At 45.1% G+C, this 21,769-nt stretch overlaps 1 protein-coding gene across 1 annotated transcript in view; it reads right to left on the bottom strand.

Annotated features, from left to right (window-relative positions):
* The window catches only part of P3H3 (prolyl 3-hydroxylase 3), a 200,365-nt gene that overhangs the window by 151,571 nt on the left and 27,025 nt on the right, over nt 1–21,769 (bottom strand). Inside the window, exons 2-3 of the mRNA XM_053693072.1 lie at nt 4,230–4,361; nt 4,020–4,144 (exon numbers count right to left, since the gene is read on the bottom strand). Coding sequence (XP_053549047.1) covers nt 4,020–4,144; nt 4,230–4,361 — 257 coding nt within the window. The remainder of the gene's footprint in view (nt 1–4,019; nt 4,145–4,229; nt 4,362–21,769) is intronic.

Here is a 21,769-nt window from a genome sequence, read left to right as displayed (position 1 = left end):
TTGTAACAAATTAAATACATTGAACCCCATGGGCCTCACAACTGGGGACCCAGTCTTCTTATTTATAGGGCAGCAATAATCTGTTCTGTTTTGACAGTCAAACTTTGGTTATGAAAATCTTGAGTACGGGGGGCCATATCACCACCTTTTGTGATTAGCTATTTTGGGGCTATTCGCTATGTTGACTAGTTAGGAATACCTTTGGATAGAGCGGGCCTAATTCCCATGTCTCCTTATGAGCGCCGGGACTTTATTTTATATAAAATGTGTGAAAGCTCTGAGGAATTATCACTTCCGGTCACTTGTGCAAAGTAAGCTGGACATTGTGTAACTGACATCAACAGTCTAATATGCATTAACAGTGTAGTTGGTTTTCTGGCTAACCATGGTTGTGCTTGGGTGGGTAGACATGGTATCCACCAATCTCACCCTAATATCTGGGCCACATTATAAGATAGCATAAGGGGAAGCGAAAATCTTCCCTTATTAATTTTAATTTACTGGTCATGTGGGTCTTAGTTGCTGTGTTCTTTCCTTTAGTTATTAGCCCGTTTATGCTTATTACCATACTGGTGGGCTGTGGGTGTGATAGGGTTAATTGAACAAAATACCTCTCGGAATTTTATAGGTACTAGTTCCCTGTTATTAGGGGACATGTGGGTGTGGGGAGGCCCTGTTATTTATAGCCATTTACTGAAGGTAAATGGTTCCGTGTACGACTACTATTATCAATCTATTATATTACATGCTAATGCGTACACGCTACGCTAACTGGTTGTAAATATAGTTAGGTGGGTTGTCGTAGCATCAGCTACTCCTAGCCTAATGTCTATGTAGTGTTATTAAGGGTGCAAATAAACAGGGGAAATAAGGGAACTTGATATCACAGCCCCACATCACACAATAGGGGTAGACAAAACAGATTACATTTCAGCATAACAATCACCATTTAACATTGTCATAATATACTTATCAGATTCTAGGAGTACGGGTATTGTCCATTCCTTATTCTCTTAAATCATGGTGGTATCATAGGGCAGTAACTAGATATCAACAATGTGTCCAGCGTGTTGTATTCCTTAGTCATAAGTTGACCTGGGGTCATTCCGTGTTGTAATAGTACCAGTGTGGCGTTGTTGCCCCTTCTTAGTTCGTGGAAGGTCTGGCTCCGGGGGCAGGGGGGTCAAACTTTTTCCTCTTGTTGGCCAGAGTCCACTGTGGTCTTTGGGATTTGGGTGCATTGTCGACGTGCTATGTAGTTGATTCTGATGTATTTGAAGTAGGCGAGGGGAAGGAGATGTTGAGGGCCTTAGAGAATTGCTCAAGATCATCCGGTTCTTTATAGATGTGGGTCCTACCTTCTTTTTGGACGATAAGACTGAAGGGAAAGCCCCAGCGGTATTTCACCTTCCTCTCCTGCAAGACTTGAGTAATATATCTGACTTCTCTGCCGCCTTTCAAAAGTGGCGGGGCTTATGTCTTGGAACACCTGTATACTGTATGTCTGGAATCTGATCTCCCGTTGTAGTCTAACCTGTTTCCATATGGCTTCCTTGTCTAGGTAACTTGAGAATTTGATGATAATATCTCTTGAAGGATTTGGGAGTTTCGGAATAGGTCTTAGCGCCCTTTGCACACGTTCTATGGAGGTTTCTGAGAGCTTTAGTGATGGTATTATATATTCAAACAGCTGTAGCAAGTAGGATGTGAGGGAGTCTTGTGTTACCTTTTCAGGTACCCCCCGAATTCTTAAGTTACTCCTTCGGCCTCCGACTTTCAGCTGGAGTGATTGTACCATGGACTCATGTCTCGTTAGTTGATGGTTAGAATCAGATACCATTGTGTTTAGAGCATCCTGCCCCTCCTCCAGACACTCTCGAACCCAGTTCATTTATGTTTTTCCTTAGCGATGTCATTTCTTATTTTATAAATGACTTTAAGTCAGCAAGATCTGACTTAGAGGGCAGCTGGGTGATGGTTGTTTGTATTTGATCAAGTTGTGAGGCATGGGAGGAAGCCATGTGGTCGTGTATAGCCTGTGTATCTGGCGGCAAGGGGTCACTGGTCTCTGTTTCACAGTCCTGTTTTTGGAAGTATGAGTTCATGGTGGCAGAGGGTGTTGCGGGTGTTCTCTTGTCAGCCTTAAGTTTTTGTCTAGATGCCATTGAAAGAGTTGCTGTGTGGATTCAAGCGTAGCTTGTAATAGTATAAAGACTCTACTTCAGTGTAAAGCTTGCCTGCTGTTTTTTTACAGATGCCTATATGTTCAATCGATCTGGTCAAGCAATACAAGGTGGTCACAGCGGGTGTCCAGCAATATAGGGGGGAGGGTAATAGTAATAGGCCCTTTTCTAGAAAGTCCTGTCCCAATGAATAGAGGTATTTTTGTGTGCGGGGGGGGGGGGCCGCAATGAATATGGTTGAGATCAAAGTTTCGGGAGTCTCCCCACCCGTCGATTGCCCCAGTCTGTAGTGCGGTGAGTCCCTATATGAACAGATTCGTTCAGGAGTTCGTTGGAACGATGTTTGGGGTCGGTTTACAGTTTATAAATGCACCCGGTGTCTACAGCGCTTCAAGTCTCTGTGTTACGTTAAGGCCTGGCATGCCACTTGGGAGTTCTGATGGCGTCTCGCTTAATTTAAGTAGTCTGGCTTACCGGATTCCAAGTTCTCATTCCGGCTCATTCAGGCCAACAACAGGTGGTGTGTCCTCAATGTCGGGTATGTTGCCCGGTCACACGGGAGGGCCTAAAGTTAGGCGGAGTGGAGTGCGGTCCGAGCTTGGTCCGGTGCAGCTCACACGAAAACTGCCGCTAGTGACAGGGTTCTCAGCAACGACTTCTCCGGGTGGTTCTCTAGTGAGTTCCAGGGGGCTTTAGGTATATTTTTGCCCCATTTATCTCTAGTTAGGGACAGGTTGTAAGGAACATGCTACGGAGCAAAGTCAGTGTGCAGCCATGTTCCTGCACGGCTACGCTCCGCCTCCCAGAGGGGGGCTTTTTAATATGGTTTGAATGGCAATTGTGTTTATGAATTGTAATGACTATCACCTCATTTTCTTTTAATAAGTGCCAATAAAAGCTATGTTTTACTGTTGGAGATAATATCATTTAGCTATACTCTTTAAATATAAAGATGTACACAACTTTCTTTTGTCAAGCTCTTTTTGACTTATCTAAGGATAAAGGAATATGTCGGATGCATGCAGTCACCAATTGCAGGAGGGCGAGACAGAGGCCCGTGTGCAGGAGGGCGAGACAGGGGCCCGTGTGCAGGAGGGCGAGACAGGGGCCGTGTGCAGGAGGGCGAGACAGGGGCCCGTGTGCAGGAGGGAGAGACAGGGGCCCGTGTGCAGGAGGGAGAGACAGGGGCCCGTGTGCAGATATATAATGAATAAATAATTTATAAACTAAATAGACTTAAGTTTCTGGTTTTAGGACAGTGTTCTGTTTCTGTGCAGGATATAGTATAGGACACAGGTGATATGTAAGCGTAAAGATGAGAGTAGTATATAGAAAAGTATTATCTCATGCAGATATGGCTTAAAGGGACATGAAACCCAACATTTTTCTTTCATGATTCAGACAGAGAATATAATTTTAAACAACTTTCTAATTTACTTCTATTATTTAATTTGTTTAATTCTTGTGCTATCATTTGTTGAAGGAGCAGCAATACACTAATGGTTTCTAACTGAACACATGGGTAAGCCAATCACAATCAATATATACATGCATTCACCAATTAACAGCTAGAACCTAGGTTCTCTGCTGCTCCTGAGCTTGCCTAGATAAACCTTTCAGCAAAAGGATAACAAGAGAAGGAAGCAAATTAAATAACAGAAGTAAATTGGAAAGTTCTTTGAAATTGTATTCTCTATCTGAATCATGGAAGAAAAATGTTGGGTTTCATGTTCCTTTAACTCGAATGACTGACACTCCCTATACCACCTGTTACTAATTAATCACCAGTTACAGCATAGGGAGGAAATGGGGACACCGGAGCAAATAGCTGTCTACCTTCTGCAGTTTTCCAACAAACTTCTGGGGTTCCTCTGTGTTCCCCTGTGGTTCCTCTGATTTGCTCAACTGGTGGAAGAGTTGCAGCAGGTGGGCAGCAAGAGCCGCAGACTCCAGGTCCCCAACTAGAGTAGAAATATCCCATGACAGTTAAGTTACACAAAACGGAAAGAGCACAAGATCTTCTTGCATTCTGGGCAGCTCACTTACGTTTAGTATACGCCTCTTCGAGCAAGGAAAGCTGTGACACAATGACATCCTGTGCTGGATGCTCTGGCCCCAGCCTTACTGAATCGTCTAGGACACACTGTTGCTTACACTGCAGTACTTGCACATAGTACTCTGAGAACGAGAGCAATAAGTAGAATGGCAGGTGATTGGCGAGGAAGATGGCACAGCAATAGTGACAGGTATAAAGTATTGTGAAATAAGCAGATGGGGAAGAGATGGCACAGCAATAGAGACGGGTATAAAGTATTGTGAAATAAGCTGATGGGGGGGGGGGGGGGGAGATGGCACAGCAATAGAGACAAGTATAAAGTATTGTGAAATAAGCAGATGTGGGAGAGATGGCACAGCAATGGTGACAGGTATAAAGTATTGTGAAATAAGCAGATGGGGGAGAGATGGCACAGCAATAGTGACAGGTATAAAGTATGGTGAAATAAGCTATAAAGTTTGGTGAAATAAGCAGATGGGGGAGAGATGGCACAGCAATAGTGACAGGTATAAAGTATTGTGAAATAAGCAGATGGGGAGAGATGGCACAGCAATGGTGAAAGGTATAAAGTATTGTGAAATAAGCAGATGGGGGAGAGATGGCACAGCAATAGTGACAGGTATAAAGTATGGTGAAATAAGCTGATGGGGGGGGGAGATGGTACAGCAATAGTGACAGGTATAAAGTATTGTGAAATAAGCAGATGGGGGGAGACGGCACAGCAATAGTGACAGGTATAATGTATGGTGAAATAAGCTGATGGGGGGGGAGATGGCACAGCAATAGTGACAGGTATAATGTATGGTGAAATAAGCTGATGGGGGGGGGAGATGGTACAGCAATAGTGACAGGTATAAAGTATGGTGAAATAAGCTGATGGGGGGGGAGATGGTACAGCAATAGTGACAGGTATAAAGTATTGTGAAATAAGCAGATGGGGGGAGACGGCACAGCAATAGTGACAGGTAAAAAGTATGGTGAAATAAGCTGATGGGGGGGGGTGGCACAGCAATAGTGACAGGTAAAAAGTATGGTGAAATAAGCTGATGGGGGGGGATGGCACAGCAATAGTGACAGGTATAAAGTATGGTGAAATAAGCTGATGGGGGGGGGGGGTGGCACATCAATAGTGACAGGTATAAAGTATGGTGAAATAAGCTGATGGGGGGAGATGGCACAGCAATAGTGAAAGGTATAAAGTATGGTGAAATAAGCTGTTGGGGGGAGATGGCACAGCAATAGTGACAGGTATAAAGTATGGTGAAATAAGCTGATGGGGGGGATGGCACAGCAATAGTGACAGGTATAAAGTATGGTGAAATAAGCTGATGGGGGGGAGATGGTAGAGCAATAGTGACAGGTATAAAGTACGGTGAAATAAGCTGATGGGGGGGAGATGGCACAGCAATAGTGACAGGTATAAAGTATGGTGAAATAAGCTGATGGGGGGGAGCTGGCACAGCAATAGTGACAGGTATAAAGTATGGTGAAATAAGCTGTTGGGGGGGGGGAGCTGGCACAGCAATAGTGACAGGTATAAAGTATGGTGAAATAAGCTGATGGGGGGGAGATGGCACAGCAATAGTGACAGGTATAAAGTATTGTGAAATAAGCAGATGGGGGAGAGATGGCACAGCAATAGTAACAGGTATAAAGTATGGTGAAATAAGCTGATGGGGGGGAGATGACACAGCAATAGTGACAGGTATAAAGTATGGTGAAATAAGCTGATGGGGGGGAGATGACACAGCAATAGTGACAGGTATAAAGTATGGTGAAATAAGCTGATGGGGGGGAGATGACACAGCAATAGTGACAGGTATAATGTATGGTGAAATAAGCTGATGGGGGGCAGATGGCACAGCAATAGTGACAGGTATAAAGTATGGTGAAATAAGCTGATGGGGGGCAGATGGCACAGCAATAGTGACAGGTATACTGTATGGTGAAATAAGCTGATGGGAGGGGGGAGATTGCACAGCAATAGTGACAGGTATAAAGTATGTTGAAATAAGCTGATGGGGGAGATGGCACAGCAATAGTGACAGGTATAAAGTATTGTGAAATAAGCAGATGGGGGGGGGATGGCACAGCAATAGTGACAGGTATAAAGTATGGTGAAATAAGCTGATGGGGGGAGATGGCACAGCAATAGTGACAGGTATAAAGTATGGTGAAATAAGCTGATGGGGGGGGAGATGGCACAGCAATAGTGACAGGTATAAAGTATGGTGAAATAAGCTGATGGGAGGGGGGAGATGGCACAGCAATAGTGACAGGTATACAGTATGGTGAAATAAGCTGATGGGAGGGGGGAGATGGCACAGCAATAGTGACAGGTATAAAGTATGGTGAAATAAGCTGATGGGGGGGGGGTGGCACAGCAATAGTGACAGGTATAAAGTATGGTGAAATAAGCTGATGGGGGGAGATGGCACAGCAATAGTGACAGGTATAAAGTATGGTGAAATAAGCTGATGGGGGGGGGGAGATGGCACAGCAATAGTGACAGGTATAATGTATGGTGAAATAAGCTGATGGGGGGGGGAGATGGCACAGCAATAGTGACAGGTATAAAGTATGGTGTAATAAGCTGATGGGGGGGAGATGGCACAGCAATAGTGACAGGTATAAAGTATGGTGAAATAAGCTGATGGGGGGGGATGGCACAGCAATAGTGACAGGTATAAAGTATGGTGAAATAAGCTGATGGGGGGGAGATGGCACAGCAATAGTGACAGGTATAAAGTATGGTGAAATAACCTGATGGGGGGGGGGGGGGAGATGGCACAGCAATAGTGACAGGTATAATGTATGATGAAATAAGCTAATGGGGGGGGGAGATGGCACAGCAATAGTGACAGGTATAAAGTATGGTGAAATAAGCTGATGGGGGGAGATGGCACAGCAATAGTGACAGGTATAAAGTATTGTGAAATAAGCACATGGGGGAGAGATGGCACAGCAATAGTGACAGGTATAAAGTATTGTGAAATAAGCAGATGGGGGGGAGATGGCACAGCAATAGTGACAGGTATAAAGTATGGTGAAATAAGCTGATGGGGGGGGGGGATGGCACAGCAATAGTGACAGGTATAAAGTATGGTGAAATAAGCTCATGGGGGGGAGATGGCACAGCAATAGTGACAGGTATAAAGTATGGTGAAATAAGCTGATGGGGGGAGATGGCACAGCAATAGTGACAGGTATAAAGTATGGTGAAATAAGCAGATGGGGGCGAGATGGTACAGCAATAGTGACAGGTATAAAGTATTGTGAAATAAGCAGATGGGGGAGAGATGGCACAGCAATAGTGACAGGTATAAAGTATGGTGAAATAAGCTGATGGGGGGAGACGGCACAGCAATAGTGACAGGTATAAAGTATTGTGAAATAAGCAGATGGGGGCGAGATGGTACAGCAATAGTGACATGTATAAAGTATGGTGAAATAAGCTGATGGGGGGAGACGGCACAGCAATAGTGACAGGTATAAAGTATGGTGAAATAAGCTGATGGGGGGAGACGGCACAGCAATAGTGACAGGTATAAAGTATTGTGAAATAAGCAGATGGGGGCGAGATGGTACAGCAATAGTGACATGTATAAAGTATGGTGAAATAAGCTGATGGGGGGGGATGGCACAGCAATAGTGACAGGTATAAAGTATGGTGAAATAAGCTGATGGGGGGAGATGGCACAGCAATAGTGACAGGTATAAAGTATGGTGAAATAAGCTGATGGGGGGGGAGATGGCACAGCAATAGTGACAGGTATAAAGTATGGTGAAATAAGCTGATGGGGGGGGGATGGCACAGCAATAGTGACAGGTATAAAGTATGGTGAAATAAGCTGATGGGGGGAGATGGCACAGCAATAGTGACAGGTATAATGTATTGTGAAATAAGCTGATGGGGGGAGATGGCACAGCAATAGTGACAGGTATAAAGTATGGTGAAATAAGCTGATGGGGGGAGATGGCACAGCAATAGTGACAGGTATAAAGTATGGTGAAATAAGCTGATGGGGGGGGAGATGGCACAGCAATAGTGACAGGTATAAAGTATGGTGAAATAAGCTGATGGGGGGGGGAGATGGCACAGCAATAGTGACAGGTATAATGTATGGTGAAATAAGCTGATGGGGGGGGGGGAATATGGCACAGCAATAGTGACAGGTATAATGTATGGTGAAATAAGCTGATGGGGGAGAGATGACACAGCAATAGTGACAGGTATAAAGTATGGTGAAATAAGCTGATGGGGGGGATGGCACAGCAATAGTGACAGGTATAAAGTATGGTGAAATAAGCTGATGGGGGGGAGATGGCACAGCAATAGTGACAGGTATAAAGTATGGTGAAATAACCTGATGGGGGGGGGGGGAGATGGCACAGCAATAGTGACAGGTATAATGTATGATGAAATAAGCTGATGGGGGGGGAGATGGCACAGCAATAGTGACAGGTATAAAGTATGGTGAAATAAGCTGATGGGGGGAGATGGCACAGCAATAGTGACAGGTATAAAGTATTGTGAAATAAGCACATGGGGGAGAGATGGCACAGCAATAGTGACAGGTATAAAGTATTGTGAAATAAGCAGATGGGGGGGAGATGGCACAGCAATAGTGACAGGTATAAAGTATTGTGAAATAAGCAGATGGGGGGGAGATGGCACAGCAATAGTGACAGGTATAAAGTATGGTGAAATAAGCTGATGGGGGGGGAGATGGCACAGCAATAGTAACAGGTATAAAGTATGGTGAAATAAGCTGATGGGAGGGGGGAGATGGCACAGCAATAGTGACAGGTATAAAGTATGGTGAAATAAGCTGATGGGAGGGGGGAGATGGCACAGCAATAGTGACAGGTATAAAGTATGGTGAAATAAGCTGATGGGAGGGGGGAGATGGCACAGCAATAGTGACAGGTATAAAGTATGGTGAAATAAGCTGATGGGGGGGGGGGGGTGGCACAGCAATAGTGACAGGTATAAAGTATGGTGAAATAAGCTGATGGGGGGGGAGATGGCACAGCAATAGTGACAGGTATAAAGTATGGTGAAATAAGCTGATGGGGGGGGGAGATGGCACAGCAATAGTGACAGGTATAATGTATGGTGAAATAAGCTGATGGGGGGGGGAGATGGCACAGCAATAGTGACAGGTATAAAGTATGGTGAAATAAGCTGATGGGGGGGAGATGGCACAGCAATAGTGACAGGTATAAAGTATGGTGAAATAAGCTGATGGGGGAGAGATGGCACAGCAATAGTGACAGGTATAATGTATGGTGAAATAAGCTGATGGGGGGGGGAGATGGCACAGTAGTAGTGACAGGTATAAAGTATGGTGAAATAAGCTGATGGGGGGGAGATGGCACAGCAATAGTGACAGGTATAAAGTATGGTGAAATAAGCTGATGGGGGGGAGATGGCACAGCAATAGTGACAGGTATAAAGTATTGTGAAATAAGCTGATGGGGGGAGATGGCACAGCAATAGTGACAGGTATAAAGTATGGTGAAATAAGCTGACGGGGGGGGAGATGGCACAGCAATAGTGAACGGTATAAAGTATGGTGAAATAAGCTGATGGGGGAGAGATGACACAGCAATAGTGACAGGTATACTGTATGGTGAAATAAGCTGATAGGGGGGGGGAGATTGCACAGCAATAGTGACAGGTATAAAGTATGGTGAAATAAGCTGATGGGAGGGGGGAGATTGCACAGCAATAGTGACAGGTATAAAGTATGTTGAAATAAGCTGATGGGGGAGATGGCACAGAAATAGTGACAGGTATAAAGTATTGTGAAATAAGCAGATGGGGGGGGGATGGCACAGCAATAGTGACAGGTATAAAGTATGGTGAAATAAGCTGATGGGGGGAGATGGCACAGCAATAGTGACAGGTATAAAGTATGGTGAAATAAGCTGATGGGAGGGGGGAGATGGCACAGCAATAGTGACAGGTATAAAGTATGGTGAAATAAGCTGATGGGAGGGGGGAGATGGCACAGCAATAGTGACAGGTATAAAGTATGGTGAAATAAGCTGATGGGGGGAGATGGCACAGCAATAGTGACAGGTATAAAGTATGGTGAAATAAGCTGATGGGAGGGGGGGGATGGCACAGCAATAGTGACAGGTATAATGTATGGTGAAATAAGCTGATGGGAGGGGGGAGATGGCACAGCAATAGTGACAGGTATAAAGTATGGTGAAATAAGCTGATGGGAGGGGGGAGATGGCACAGCAATAGTGACAGGTATAAAGTATGGTGAAATAAGCTGATGGGAGGGGGGAGATGGCACAGCAATAGTGACAGGTATAATGTATGGTGAAATAAGCTGATGGGGGGGGGGGGGTGGCACAGCAATAGTGACAGGTATAAAGTATGGTGAAATAAGCTGATGGGGGTGGGGGGGAGATGGCACAGCAATAGTGACAGGTATAAAGTATGGTGAAATAAGCTGATGGGGGGGGGGGGGAGATGGCACAGCAATAGTGACAGGTATAATGTATGGTGAAATAAGCTGATGGGGGGGGGGAGATGACACAGCAATAGTGACAGGTATAATGTATGGTGAAATAAGCTGATGGGGGGGAGATGGCACAGCAATAGTGACAGGTATAAAGTATGGTGAAATAAGCTGATGGGGGGGGATGGCACAGCAATAGTGACAGGTATAAAGTATGGTGAAATAAGCTGATGGGGGGGAGATGGCACAGCAATAGTGACAGGTATAAAGTATGGTGAAATAACCTGATGGGGGGGGGGGGGGAGATGGCACAGCAATAGTGACAGGTATAATGTATGATGAAATAAGCTGATGGGGGGGGAGATGGCACAGCAATAGTGACAGGTATAAAGTATGGTGAAATAAGATGATGGGGGGAGATGGCACAGCAATAGTGACAGGTATAAAGTATTGTGAAATAAGCACATGGGGGAGAGATGGCACAGCAATAGTGACAGGTATAAAGTATTGTGAAATAAGCAGATGGGGGGGAGATGGCACAGCAATAGTGACAGGTATAAAGTATGGTGAAATAAGCTGATGGGGGGGGGATGGCACAGCAATAGTGACAGGTATAATGTATGGTTAAATAAGCTGATGGGGGGGAGATGGCACAGCAATAGTGACAGGTATAAAGTATGGTGAAATAAGCTGATGGGAGGGAGATGGCACAGCAATAGTGACAGGTATAATGTATGGTTAAATAAGCTGATGGGGGGGAGATGGCACAGCAATAGTGACAGGTATAAAGTATGGTGAAATAAGCTGATGGGAGGGAGATGGCACAGCAATAGTGACAGGTATAAAGTATGGTGAAATAAGCTCATGGGGGGGGGAGATGGCACAGCAATAGTGACAGGTATAAAGTATGGTGAAATAAGCTCATGGGGGGGAGATGGCACAGCAATAGTGACAGGTATAAAGTATGGTGAAATAAGCTGATGGGGGGAGATGGCACAGCAATAGTGACAGGTATAAAGTATGGTGAAATAAGCTGATGGGGGGAGATGGCACAGCAATAGTGACATGTATAAAGTATGGTGAAATAAGCTGATGGGGGCGAGATGGTACAGCAATAGTGACATGTATAAAGTATGGTGAAATAAGCTGATGGGGGGGAGACGGCACAGCAATAGTGACAGGTATAAAGTATTGTGAAATAAGCAGATGGGGGCGAGATGGTACAGCAATAGTGACAGGTATAAAGTATGGTGAAATAAGCTGATGGGGGGAGATGGCACAGCAATAGTGACAGGTATAAAGTATGGTGAAATAAGCTGATGGGGGGGGGAGATGGCACAGCAATAGTGACAGGTATAAAGTATGGTGAAATAAGCTGATGGGAGGGAGGAGATGGCACAGCAATAGTGACAGGTATAAAGTATGGTGAAATAAGCTGATGGGGGGGGAGATGGCACAGCAATAGTGACAGGTATAAAGTATGGTGAAATAAGCTGATGGGGGGGGGAGATGGCACAGCAATAGTGACAGGTATAATGTATGGTGAAATAAGCTGATGGGGGGGGAGATGGCACAGCAATAGTGACAGGTATAAAGTATGGTGAAATAAGCTGATGGGGGAGAGATGGCACAGCAATAGTGACAGGTATAAAGTATGGTGAAATAAGCTGATGGGGGGGATGGCACAGCAATAGTGACAGGTATAAAGTATGGTGAAATAAGCTGATGGGGGGGAGATGGCACAGCAATAGTGACAGGTATAAAGTATGGTGAAATAACCTGATGGGGGGGGGGGGGGGAGATGGCACAGCAATAGTGACAGGTATAATGTATGATGAAATAAGCTGATGGGGGGGGAGATGGCACAGCAATAGTGACAGGTATAAAGTATGGTGTAATAAGCTGATGGGGGGGAGATGGCACAGCAATAGTGACAGGTATAAAGTATGGTGAAATAAGCTGATGGGGGGGGATGGCACAGCAATAGTGACAGGTATAAAGTATGGTGAAATAAGCTGATGGGGGGGAGATGGCACAGCAATAGTGACAGGTATAAAGTATGGTGAAATAACCTGATGGGGGGGGGGGGGGAGATGGCACAGCAATAGTGACAGGTATAATGTATGATGAAATAAGCTAATGGGGGGGGAGATGGCACAGCAATAGTGACAGGTATAAAGTATGGTGAAATAAGCTGATGGGGGGAGATGGCACAGCAATAGTGACAGGTATAAAGTATTGTGAAATAAGCACATGGGGGAGAGATGGCACAGCAATAGTGACAGGTATAAAGTATTGTGAAATAAGCAGATGGGGGGGAGATGGCACAGCAATAGTGACAGGTATAAAGTATGGTGAAATAAGCTGATGGGGGGGGGGATGGCACAGCAATAGTGACAGGTATAAAGTATGGTGAAATAAGCTCATGGGGGGGAGATGGCACAGCAATAGTGACAGGTATAAAGTATGGTGAAATAAGCTGATGGGGGGAGATGGCACAGCAATAGTGACAGGTATAAAGTATGGTGAAATAAGCAGATGGGGGCGAGATGGTACAGCAATAGTGACAGGTATAAAGTATTGTGAAATAAGCAGATGGGGGAGAGATGGCACAGCAATAGTGACAGGTATAAAGTATGGTGAAATAAGCTGATGGGGGGAGACGGCACAGCAATAGTGACAGGTATAAAGTATTGTGAAATAAGCAGATGGGGGCGAGATGGTACAGCAATAGTGACATGTATAAAGTATGGTGAAATAAGCTGATGGGGGGAGACGGCACAGCAATAGTGACAGGTATAAAGTATTGTGAAATAAGCAGATGGGGGCGAGATGGTACAGCAATAGTGACATGTATAAAGTATGGTGAAATAAGCTGATGGGGGGGGATGGCACAGCAATAGTGACAGGTATAAAGTATGGTGAAATAAGCTGATGGGGGGAGATGGCACAGCAATAGTGACAGGTATAAAGTATGGTGAAATAAGCTGATGGGGGGGGAGATGGCACAGCAATAGTGACAGGTATAAAGTATGGTGAAATAAGCTGATGGGGGGGGGATGGCACAGCAATAGTGACAGGTATAAAGTATGGTGAAATAAGCTGATGGGGGGAGATGGCACAGCAATAGTGACAGGTATAATGTATTGTGAAATAAGCTGATGGGGGGAGATGGCACAGCAATAGTGACAGGTATAAAGTATGGTGAAATAAGCTGATGGGGGGAGATGGCACAGCAATAGTGACAGGTATAAAGTATGGTGAAATAAGCTGATGGGGGGGGAGATGGCACAGCAATAGTGACAGGTATAAAGTATGGTGAAATAAGCTGATGGGGGGGGGAGATGGCACAGCAATAGTGACAGGTATAATGTATGGTGAAATAAGCTGATGGGGGGGGGGAATATGGCACAGCAATAGTGACAGGTATAATGTATGGTGAAATAAGCTGATGGGGGAGAGATGACACAGCAATAGTGACAGGTATAAAGTATGGTGAAATAAGCTGATGGGGGGGATGGCACAGCAATAGTGACAGGTATAAAGTATGGTGAAATAAGCTGATGGGGGGGAGATGGCACAGCAATAGTGACAGGTATAAAGTATGGTGAAATAACCTGATGGGGGGGGGGGAGATGGCACAGCAATAGTGACAGGTATAATGTATGATGAAATAAGCTGATGGGGGGGGAGATGGCACAGCAATAGTGACAGGTATAAAGTATGGTGAAATAAGCTGATGGGGGGAGATGGCACAGCAATAGTGACAGGTATAAAGTATTGTGAAATAAGCACATGGGGGAGAGATGGCACAGCAATAGTGACAGGTATAAAGTATTGTGAAATAAGCAGATGGGGGGGAGATGGCACAGCAATAGTGACAGGTATAAAGTATTGTGAAATAAGCAGATGGGGGGGAGATGGCACAGCAATAGTGACAGGTATAAAGTATGGTGAAATAAGCTGATGGGGGGGGAGATGGCACAGCAATAGTAACAGGTATAAAGTATGGTGAAATAAGCTGATGGGAGGGGGGAGATGGCACAGCAATAGTGACAGGTATAAAGTATGGTGAAATAAGCTGATGGGAGGGGGGAGATGGCACAGCAATAGTGACAGGTATAAAGTATGGTGAAATAAGCTGATGGGAGGGGGGAGATGGCACAGCAATAGTGACAGGTATAAAGTATGGTGAAATAAGCTGATGGGGGGGGGGGGTGGCACAGCAATAGTGACAGGTATAAAGTATGGTGAAATAAGCTGATGGGGGGGGGAGATGGCACAGCAATAGTGACAGGTATAAAGTATGGTGAAATAAGCTGATGGGGGGGGGAGATGGCACAGCAATAGTGACAGGTATAATGTATGGTGAAATAAGCTGATGGGGGGGGGAGATGGCACAGCAATAGTGACAGGTATAATGTATGGTGAAATAAGCTGATGGGGGGGAGATGGCACAGCAATAGTGACAGGTATAAAGTATGGTGAAATAAGCTGATGGGGGAGAGATGGCACAGCAATAGTGACAGGTATAATGTATGGTGAAATAAGCTGATGGGGGGGGGAGATGGCACAGTAGTAGTGACAGGTATAAAGTATGGTGAAATAAGCTGATGGGGGGGGAGATGGCACAGCAATAGTGACAGGTATAAAGTATGGTGAAATAAGCTGATGGGGGGGAGATGGCACAGCAATAGTGACAGGTATAAAGTATTGTGAAATAAGCTGATGGGGGGAGATGGCACAGCAATAGTGACAGGTATAAAGTATGGTGAAATAAGCTGACGGGGGGGGAGATGGCACAGCAATAGTGAACGGTATAAAGTATGGTGAAATAAGCTGATGGGGGAGAGATGACACAGCAATAGTGACAGGTATACTGTATGGTGAAATAAGCTGATAGGGGGGGGGAGATTGCACAGCAATAGTGACAGGTATAAAGTATGGTGAAATAAGCTGATGGGAGGGGGGAGATTGCACAGCAATAGTGACAGGTATAAAGTATGTTGAAATAAGCTGATGGGGGAGATGGCACAGAAATAGTGACAGGTATAAAGTATTGTGAAATAAGCAGATGGGGGGGGGATGGCACAGCAATAGTGACAGGTATAAAGTATGGTGAAATAAGCTGATGGGGGGAGATGGCACAGCAATAGTGACAGGTATAAAGTATGGTGAAATAAGCTGATGGGAGGGGGGAGATGGCACAGCAATAGTGACAGGTATAAAGTATGGTGAAATAAGCTGATGGGAGGGGGGAGATGGCACAGCAATAGTGACAGGTATAAAGTATGGTGAAATAAGCTGATGGGGGGAGATGGCACAGCAATAGTGACAGGTATAAAGTATGGTGAAATAAGCTGATGGGGGGGGGGAGATGGCACAGCAATAGTGACAGGTATAAAGTATGGTGAAATAAGCTGATGGGAGGGGGGAGATGGCACAGCAATAGTGACAGGTATAAAGTATGGTGAAATAAGCTGATGGGAGGGGGGAGATGGCACAGCAATAGTGACAGGTATAAAGTATGGTGAAATAAGCTGATGGGAGGGGGGAGATGGCACAGCAATAGTGACAGGTATAAAGTATGGTGAAATAAGCTGATGGGGGGGGGGGGGGAGATGGCACAGCAATAGTGACAGGTATAAAGTATGGTGAAATAAGCTGATTGGGGGGGGGGGGAGATGGCACAGCAATAGTGACAGGTATAAAGTATGGTGAAATAAGCTGATGGGGGGAGATGGCACAGCAATAGTGACAGGTATAATGTATGGTGAAATAAGCTGATGGGGGGGGGAGATGACACAGCAATAGTGACAGGTATAATGTATGGTGAAATAAGCTGATGGGGGGGAGATGGCACAGCAATAGTGACAGGTATAAAGTATGGTGAAATAAGCTGATGGGGGGGGATGGCACAGCAATAGTGACAGGTATAAAGTATGGTGAAATAAGCTGATGGGGGGGAGATGGCACAGCAATAGTGACAGGTATAAAGTATGGTGAAATAACCTGATGGGGGGGGGGGGGAGATGGCACAGCAATAGTGACAGGTATAATGTATGATGAAATAAGCTGATGGGGGGGGAGATGGCACAGCAATAGTGACAGGTATAAAGTATGGTGAAATAAGATGATGGGGGGAGATGGCACAGCAATAGTGACAGGTATAAAGTATTGTGAAATAAGCACATGGGGGAGAGATGGCACAGCAATAGTGACAGGTATAAAGTATTGTGAAATAAGCAGATGGGGGGGAGATGGCACAGCAATAGTGACAGGTATAAAGTATGGTGAAATAAGCTGATGGGGGGGGGATGGCACAGCAATAGTGACAGGTATAATGTATGGTTAAATAAGCTGATGGGGGGGGAGATGGCACAGCAATAGTGACAGGTATAAAGTATGGTGAAATAAGCTGATGGGAGGGAGATGGCACAGCAATAGTGACAGGTATAATGTATGGTTAAATAAGCTGATGGGGGGGAGATGGCACAGCAATAGTGACAGGTATAAAGTATGGTGAAATAAGCTGATGGGAGGGAGATGGCACAGCAATAGTGACAGGTATAAAGTATGGTGAAATAAGCTCATGGGGGGGGGAGATGGCACAGCAATAGTGACAGGTATAAAGTATGGTGAAATAAGCTCATGGGGGGGAGATGGCACAGCAATAGTGACAGGTATAAAGTATGGTGAAATAAGCTGATGGGGGGAGATGGCACAGCAATAGTGACAGGTATAAAGTATGGTGAAATAAGCTGATGGGGGGAGATGGCACAGCAATAGTGACATGTATAAAGTATGGTGAAATAAGCTGATGGGGGCGAGATGGTACAGCAATAGTGACATGTATAAAGTATGGTGAAATAAGCTGATGGGGGGAGACGGCACAGCAATAGTGACAGGTATAAAGTATTGTGAAATAAGCAGATGGGGGCGAGATGGTACAGCAATAGTGACAGGTATAAAGTATGGTGAAATAAGCTGATGGGGGGAGATGGCACAGCAATAGTGACAGGTATAAAGTATGGTGAAATAAGCTGATGGGGGGGGAGATGGCACAGCAATAGTGACAGGTATAAAGTATGGTGAAATAAGCTGATGGGAGGGAGGAGATGGCACAGCAATAGTGACAGGTATAAAGTATGGTGAAATAAGCTGATGGGAGGGAGGAGATGGCACAGCAATAGTGACAGGTATAAAGTATGGTGAAATAAGCTGATGGGGGGGGAGATGGCACAGCAATAGTGACAGGTATAAAGTATGGTGAAATAAGCTGATGGGGGGGGGAGATGGCACAGCAATAGTGACAGGTATAATGTATGGTGAAATAAGCTGATGGGGGGGGAGATGGCACAGCAATAGTGACAGGTATAAAGTATGGTGAAATAAGCTGATGGGGGAGAGATGGCACAGCAATAGTGACAGGTATAAAGTATGGTGAAATAAGCTGATGGGGGGGATGGCACAGCAATAGTGACAGGTATAAAGTATGGTGAAATAAGCTGATGGGGGGGAGATGGCACAGCAATAGTGACAGGTATAAAGTATGGTGAAATAACCTGATGGGGGGGGGGGGGGGAGATGGCACAGCAATAGTGACAGGTATAATGTATGATGAAATAAGCTGATGGGGGGGGAGATGGCACAGCAATAGTGACAGGTATAAAGTATGGTGAAATAAGCTGATGGGGGGAGATGGCACAGCAATAGTGACAGGTATAAAGTATTGTGAAATAAGCACATGGGGGAGAGATGGCACAGCAATAGTGACAGGTATAAAGTATTGTGAAATAAGCAGATGGGGGGGAGATGGCACAGCAATAGTGACAGGTATAAAGTATGGTGAAATAAGCAGATGGGGGAGAGATGGCACAGCAATAGTGACAGGTATAAAGTATGGTGAAATAAGCTGATGGGGGGGGGGGGGGAGATGGCACAGCAATAGTGACAGGTATAAAGTATTGTGAAATAAGCAGATGGGGGAGAGATGGCACAGCAATAGTGACAGGTATAAAGTATTGTGAAATAAGCAGATGGGGGAGAGATGGCACAGCAATAGTGACAGGTATAAAGTATGGTTAAATAAGCTGATGGGGGACAGATGGCACAGCAATAGTGACAGGTATAAAGTATGGTTAAATAAGCTGATGGGGGGAGATGGTACAGCAATAGTGACAGGTATAATGTATGGTGGAATAAGCTGATGGGGGGGAGATGGCACAGTAATAGTGACAGGTATAATGTATGGTGAAATAAGCTGATGGGGGGGGAGATGGCACAGCAATAGTGACAGGTATAAAGTATGGTGAAATAAGCTGATGTGGGGGGGGAGATGGCACAGCAATAGTGACAGGTATAAAGTATTGTGAAATAAGCACATGGGGGGGAGATGGCACAGCAATAGTGACAGGTATAAAGTATGGTGAAATAAGCTGATGTGGGGGGGGGGGAGATGGCACAGCAATAGTGACAGGTATAAAGTATGGTGAAATAAGCTGATGTGGGGGGGGGAGATGGCACAGCAATAGTGACAGGTATAAAGTATGGTGAAATAAGCTGATGGGGGGGGGGAGATGGCACAGCAACAGAGACATGTATAAAGTATGGTGAAATAAGCTGATGGGGGGAGATGGTACAGCAATAGTGACAGGTATAATGTATGGTGAAATAAGCTGATGGGGGGGGGAGATGGCACAGCAATAGTGACAGGTATAAAGTATGGTGAAATAAGCTGATGGGGGGAGATGGTACAGCAATAGTGACAGGTATAATGTATGGTGAAATAAGCTGATGGGGGGAGATGGTACAGCAATAGTGACAGGTATAATGTATGGTGAAATAAGCTGATGGGGGGGAGATGGCACAGCAATGGTGACAGGTATAAAGTATTGTGAAATAAGCAGATGGGGGAGAGATGGCACAGCAATAGTGACAGGTATAAAGTATGGTGAAATAAGCTGATGGGGGAGAGATGGCACAGCAATAGTGACAGGTATAAAGTATGGTGAAATAAGCTGATGGGGGGGGAGATGGCACAGCAATAGTGACAGGTATAAAATATGGTGAAATAAGCAGATGGGGGAGAGATGGCACAGCAATAGTGACAGGTATAAAGTATTGTGAAATAAGCAGATGGGGGGGGGGGGATGGCACAGCAATAGTGACAGGCAGTGTTCCCTCTAAGGACAATTTTGTGTGCAGCCCAGCAGTGAAACAGTTAACAAGAGAACCATACCTTGCCATCTGCAATGTGCAGTGTTTGCTAATTGCAGGGTGTGGTTACCTAATTAACTGTTTCACTGCTGGGCCGCACACAAAACTGGCCTTAGAGGGAACACTGGTGACAGGTATAAAGTATTGTGAAATAAGCAGATGGGGGAGAGATGGCACAGCAATAGTGACAGGTATAAAGTATGGTGAAATAAGCTGATGGGGGAGATGGCACAGCAATAGTGACAGGTATAAAGTATGGTGTAATAAGCTGATGGGGGGGAGATGGCACAGCAATAGTGACAGGTATAAAGTATGGTGAAATAAGCTGATGGGGGAGATGGCACAGCAATAGTGACAGGTATAAAGTATGGTGAAATAAGCTGATGGGGGGGGAGATGGCACAGCAATAGTGACAGGTATAATGTATGGTGAAATAAGCTGATGGGGGGAGATGGCACAGCAATAGTGACAGGTATAAAGTATGGTGAAATAAGCTGATGGGGGAGATGGCACAGCAATAGTGACAGGTATAAAGTATGGTGAAATAAGCTGATGGGGGGGAGATGGCACAGCAATAGTGACAGGTATAATGTATGGTGAAATAAGCTGATGGGGGGGAGATGGCACAGCAATAGTGACAGGTATAATGTATGGTGAAATAAGCTGATGGGGGGGGAGATGGCACAGCAATAGTGACAGGCAGTGTTCCCTCTAAGGCCAGGTTTGTGAGTGGCCCAGTGGTGAAACAGTTAATAAGAGAACCATGCTTTGCAGTATGCATTGTGCAGTTTTTGCTAATTGCAGGGTGTGGTTACCTAATTAACTTTTTCACTGCTGGGCCACACACAAAACTGGCCTTAGAGGGAACACTGGTGACAGGTATAAAGTATTGTGAAATAAGCTGATGGGGGGGGAGATGGCACAGCAATAGTGACAGGTATAAAGTATGGTGAAATAAGCAGATGGGGGAGAGATGGCACAGCAATAGTGACAGGTATAAAGTATGGTGAAATAAGCAGATGGGGGAGAGATGGCACAGCAATAGTGACAGGTATAAAGTATGGTGAAATAAGCTGATGGGGGGAAGATGGCACAGCAATAGTGACAGGTATAAAGTATGGTGAAATAAGCTGATGGGGGGGGGGGGATGGCACAGCAATAGTGACAGGTATAAAGTATTGTGAAATAAGCAGATGGGGGAGAGATGGTACAGTAATAGTGACAGGTATAAAGTATGGTGAAATAAGCTGATGGGGGACAGATGGCACAGCAATAGTGACAGGTATAAAGTATGGTGAAATAAGCTGATGGGGGACAGATGGCACAGCAATAGTGACAGGTATAATGTATGGTGAAATAAGCTGATGGGGGGGGGAGATGGCACAGCAATAGTGACAGGTATAATGTATGGTGAAATAAGCTGATGGGGGGAGATGGCACAGCAATAGTGACAGGTATAAAGTATGGTGAAATAAGCTGATGGGGGACAGATGGCACAGCAATAGTGACAGGTATAAAGTATGGTGAAATAAGCTGATGGGGGACAGATGGCACAGCAATAGTGACAGGTATAATGTATGGTGAAATAAGCTGATGGGGGGGGAGATGGCACAGCAATAGTGACAGGTATAAAGTATGGTGAAATAAGCTGATGGGGGGGGGAGATGACAAAGCAATAGTGACAGGTATAAAGTATGGTGAAATAAGCTGATGGGGGAGATGGCACAGCAATAGTGACAGGTATAATGTATTGTGAAATAAGCTGATGGGGGGAGATGGCACAGTAATAGTGACAGGTATAAAGTATTGTGAAATAAGCTGATGGGGGA

This window comes from Bombina bombina, chromosome 9 (assembly GCF_027579735.1).
Source record: "Bombina bombina isolate aBomBom1 chromosome 9, aBomBom1.pri, whole genome shotgun sequence".
Lineage (NCBI taxonomy): Eukaryota > Metazoa > Chordata > Amphibia > Anura > Bombinatoridae > Bombina > Bombina bombina.
This window is presented reverse-complemented; position numbering and strand designations above follow the sequence as displayed.